General features: G+C 51.4%; 1 protein-coding gene across 1 annotated transcript; it reads right to left on the bottom strand.

Annotated features, from left to right (window-relative positions):
* Positions 1–277: 277 nt before the first annotated feature.
* PROP1 (PROP paired-like homeobox 1) lies at positions 278–3629 on the bottom strand. The gene is made up of 3 exons (XM_087430281.1): positions 3521–3629; positions 2095–2327; positions 278–1329 (listed from the first exon to the last, which is right to left on the bottom strand). The coding sequence occupies exons 1-3, from the start codon at positions 3627–3629 to the stop codon at positions 991–993; spliced, it is 681 nt and encodes a 226-aa protein (XP_087286407.1). The 3' UTR covers positions 278–990.
* Positions 3630–4907: the final 1278 nt, after the last annotated feature.

The following is a 4907-nucleotide window of genomic DNA, read 5'->3' as shown; positions in this document are numbered from 1 at the left end:
CTATATATAAATAAGTAAATTATGAGTAAAATAAGTACATTATAAGCAATATGATATAAAAATGGTGCCACCAACTAGGCTGCATCATGTTTCTGTTGGCAGGGCTTAGACCAACGCACTTCACAGCAGGTTCTTTTCTGGAAATTACCTCTTATGAGCCTCAAGACTCATGGTTTGCTCTTAGAAAAGTTTGCCCTAAATCAAATTGTTTCTTTTTTATCAGAAGCCACATATGTTAAAACATACAGTCAACTTAAAAGTTAGGTTGAAGGTAATGTTGAAGACTCTTACAGGTCAAGCTAATCAGATCTTATTTATTTATTTTTTATAAGACATTGGAGAGCCATTCTTTGATGATCAGATTTGCAAGGTCTGTTGGAAGTAGGAAAGACTAGAGCTAAGGGATCTAATGAGGAGGATTAGTTAGAAAATATGGGACCAGAAAAAGCAAGTGTCTGCTGGAATGGAAAGGAGAGGAATAATTCAAGTGCGATTTCTAGGACAGAATGAACAAAAGTTAATGATGGATTTGGGTGGTGGGGTGGGCGATAGGGAAAGGATGTACAGGGAGACTTTAAATCTAATGAAGAAAACATGGATGAAATCAGGAGCTTTATGGAAATTAGCTAGAAACAGCTGGGATGGAGATCTTCAACTGTGATCTCAATGAACGAAGCCCTGCAAGCTCCATCTCCTTCAACCATTTCCACTCAGCAGGGGCAACAACTGTTTCCATTACTACCACCCTTCCACCAGTCGCCTCCATGGAGGCTTTTTACATACATATTCCAGTAGTTCACCTTCCCAAATTCTCTCCATTAATCACCCCAGTGAGCCTTCATCATGATCTCCCATTCTTAAATTCCCAATCTCTGAGCTGCCTCTCACCATATTTCTACTTCACCCTTAAAAGGAAAGGAAGCCACCCAGTTTTCTGTGTTTCATGAGGGCTATAGGCTAAGGAATTACCTTATCAGCATTTGTTTGACCTTAGTTCCAGGACTTTGGTGGCTCAAGGCTGAGGGAAAGCATGGGTGGGGGTGGGGGGCAGGGCAGATGACCAGCGGGGTTTGGGTGCAAGGAGGGGCACCAGTCTTCAGACTGGTGGGGTCGAGCAAAGGAACCCCCTGCGGAGGGCTGAGCGGGAAGGGCATGGTTGTAGGGGTGAGGGAAGCAGGTCACTGGTGGAGGTGGTGTTGGGTAGGAGTAGGGACAAGCAGGGGACTCCGGCAAGAAACCAGAGAAGGTGGCAGGGGACAGATGGGCCAGTGGCTGGAGCAGTGACCGCTCTTGCTTCCGCTGCTTAGCTCTGCGGTTCTGGAACCAGACCTGAGGAGGGGGGAGAATAGCCACATCAGAGCCCCTGTCTCAAATAGGTAGCATTGTCACATGCAGTCCCCTCCCCCAGTGACAGAATGTACAGGTATAGGGCATAGGCCTCTCCCACATCGCCAGAGGAAACAAAGCAATTCCAGAGCCGTGGCTGAGCTGGACCTACTGACAAAGGGAGAAACACAACATTAACCCCAACCTGCCCCTAAATTTTCCCTACTACAACTTCAGGTGAGTAAGAAATGTCAACTTCCAACAGAAAGAGATAAATATGACATGTGGCATTTTCCCTCCCGAGAGAATGGGAAATTTCCGGTAGGGTTATTAGAGATTAAGACTATGGAGGAGTTTAACTGTTATAGACAGGGTTGGATTTATGATAGGGTTTGTGCTTAAGATTAATTAACTCTAGGGTTAGGATTGAAGGAGCATTGGGCTGGTTTGGTTTCAAGACCATGGTTAGGGACAAGGTTACTTATGTACATGAACAGTTAGAATTGAATTTCTGTTGGAAGTCACATCACTGTTAATGTTGGGGTAGGTGTTGAAGTTCAGGTTAGATTAGGTTAGCGCTAAGGTTAAACTCCAGTGACATTCCTAATGCAGATGAGGTTATGTTTACTGGTGGACTGGTGGACCAGGCTGTATTCAGGTGAGCATTTAGGTTAAGGTCAGAGCGCCCAGGAGAATTTATGCTCCAGGAGTTCCCGAGCACTGAATCTGCATTTCTCCCCAGAGGAAGAGGGGATCCTGGGGCATCACCTGGATTCTGGCCTCGCTGAGGCCTGTGTCCCGGGCAAGGCCCTCTCGGGCCCAAATGTCAGGGTACTGGTTCCTTCCAAAGGCTGACTCCAGCTGTTCCAGCTGCGCTGGGCTGAAGGTGGTGCGGTGGCGGCGCCGGGAGTGCGAGCGACCCCTCTGTCCTCCTTGCGGGGAAAGCCTTGGTCTCCCCATCCCTATACCAGAGAGGTTCCTGTAGGGCCGAGTGCTCATGTCTGAGGAGGGGTGAGGAGGGAGAGGAGGGGAGAGGTTGCTGCTGAGTGGACCCGCGCATCCACCCCTGGACCACATATGCTGGTCCGCCAGATTCTACTTAGTGCCCCCTGTGCTGCTCACACGCTCTGCCTGACCAGAAATCCTTCAGCCTTCACAACTAGCTTCAGCCCTGCCGCACCTGAGTCCCCCGACCCAGGCTATGCCCTCCACATAAGGTACGCCCCTCAGACTCACTTCACATCCTGGGCCCTCAGCTCTGTCTGCCTCACTTCTCCACTGTATGCCCCCTCCCGTTACACTTCCCAGACACATCCCCAGGTAACGTGCCCCTTACCTCCCTGAGCACACATACCACCCTCCTGGCTCTCACCCTGTGGATCTCCTGTTTGCTCTACACCCTAACAAACTGTCCAGGTCTCTAAGACCCCCATTACTTGTTCCCTGCTCTCATGGCTCACATTCAACTTACATCTCCTTTATACAGTTCCCATCCTCCTACACCCTTCACCTGGGAAGATGAAACAGTTCCCCCTCTTCTGCACAGATACACCCTCCCCTCACATACATTTCGTCTTCTCCCCTATCCAGGCCCTGGCCTGGCCACCAGGCTGCAGGAACCTGAGCTCGTGGGAAAGGCTTGCCTCTTCTCCCCACAGACTCACTAAGCCTCACACTAATTAGTCTGAGAGCCAGCCGGGGAAGAGAACAGGGAGGGAAAGGAAACACCTGGAAGGCACATAATGAGAAAAGGGGATGTCTGGAGCTGAGGCACCCATCCCCATGGGGACCCAGGGGTGTGGTCCCCACCAGTGCTCACTGTCCACCTTAGGGACACACGTGTGCTGAGCAGCGGGTCTCCTGCTCTCCTCAGATCCAAAGCCCTGGCCCTCCAGCTCCCTCCCGCAGAGAAGGCAGTGCAGTGGGTGAACTCCCAGGTCAGGAGTGAAGACGGATTTTAGCCTTGCCTCTGCCTCAGCAGGTGTGTGCCCTTCCACAGTCTGTCAATGCCGGGGCCACAGGTCCTGCCTGTACAGCAAAGACAGTGTAACCGCCCCAACTTTCTAAGCTTCCCATGGTTTAACATTCTAGGATTCTGGTTTTCACTTCTTCTCTTCACTTTCCTCATGGAACCATTGCCCCGCAGGAGCCTGGGCACGGAGACTCCTCAGGCCCACCCCAGAGGTTCACTCACCCACCATGGAGGTCACAGTCCCAGCGGCTGTGTAGCTCTCAGGCCAGAGGCTGCTGCAAACTCGCCCCCTCCTTTGCCTACCCTGCCCACTCCTCCCTTCTGCTTCCATGGCTAACAACAAAGACCAAAGACAGTCCAGCCTCCTGAGTCCCCGAGTCTCTGGTTCTCTCTTTCTGTTGTTCCCCTCTCTGCCTGTTGTCTCACTCCTTCTCCCTCTGTTCACACCTCTCCGAGAGTCTCTGCGTAGATGGAGACAGAGATAGAGATCTCTGTCTTGCACTGTCATTCCTTCTTCTTAATTCTCATTCCTTCGCCTTAGTGTCATCTCATTCCCTCTGTCTTGTCCTCATACTCTTTCTGTGTTTGTCTCTACTTTTCTCCTCCTGCCCCTTCTCCCAGGGATGCGTTCTCTCCCTTTGCCCTCAGCTGCGTACTTGCCCAGCTTGCAATCTCACACCACCTCTTTCTCCCTGAGCCTGGGCGGAGTGACCTCCTCCTCACCCCTGCGGGCCCATCCAATCATTGCTCACCAGAGCCCCTTCATCAGGGGAGGATCACCAGCCGGATGAGGGAAGGTGCTCTGTTGGAGGGTCCAGGGACTGGGGCCAAGAGCTCGTATTCCCAGAGGACCAAATTCTTTTGTCCTGTTAAATCCCCTCCTGGGAGCAGGCACAGGAAGGAGGAGAAACTGCATTCCTCCTAAGACCCCTCCTCAGAACCCCACTGTTGGGGGAGGGAGAGAGGAGGTGCAAATGGTGGCCTGCAGCAAGGCCTGCCTGGCATCTCAGCATGCGGGTGATACCCAAGGACCTGTTTCCAGGAAACTAAGAAACTCAAAGGCACAAGTGCATTCTGGCCCCTCCTGATACCCTGATTCTCAGAATACACTAGACACCCCCAGGACAACCTGAACCGTAGGATGTCTCCAGGACACCGTAGTTCTCAAGTACTCTCTGCTTTCCTCCCCCAACGTCACCTCCTCATTCAGCCGGAACCCCTAGGACTCCATGACCTTCCAAGGTCACCTAGATCTTTAGAAAACCCTGACCTTCAAGAGCATTTGAATTCCAGGTGCATCCTCACCCCTCTGGACCTCAAGACTCTGCAGGAGACTGAGATTCCCATGACATTCTGACTTTCTGATTTTTCAAGTAAACTCTGACACACCCAGAATCCCTGAGCAGTCAGGACACCCTGATGCCCACAGTACTCTCCTTCTTGAGGTTACTTAGATCCAGGAAGTACATTCTGAAATCCCTAGAACATCCTGACCCTTTAAAGACAACCTGGAACCCCAGGACTCCGGGATCCGCTAGGACCCACTGATACCCAGAACACTCCATCTCTACTGGGAGATCTCCCCGGCCCTGACCATGAAGTTCTGACC

Source organism: Ceratotherium simum, chromosome 4, assembly GCF_057802395.1.
Source record: "Ceratotherium simum simum isolate JZ-2026a chromosome 4, ASM5780239v1, whole genome shotgun sequence".
In the NCBI taxonomy this organism is placed as follows: domain Eukaryota; kingdom Metazoa; phylum Chordata; class Mammalia; order Perissodactyla; family Rhinocerotidae; genus Ceratotherium; species Ceratotherium simum.
Note: the sequence above shows the minus strand (reverse complement) of the source record. Positions and strands in the feature narration are given on the sequence as shown.

Coding starts and splice junctions, on each gene's coding strand:
- PROP1 (XM_087430281.1), bottom strand. CDS start 3,629: ATGGAAGCAGAAGGGAGGAGTGGGCAGGGTAGGCAAAGGAGGGGGCGA. Junction 2,328..3,520: donor GACTGTGACCTCCATGGTGG/GTGAGTGAACCT, acceptor ACCCCTCCTCAG/ACATGAGCACTCGGCCCTAC. Junction 1,330..2,094: donor TCAGCGAGGCCAGAATCCAG/GTGATGCCCCAG, acceptor CCCCCTCCTCAG/GTCTGGTTCCAGAACCGCAG.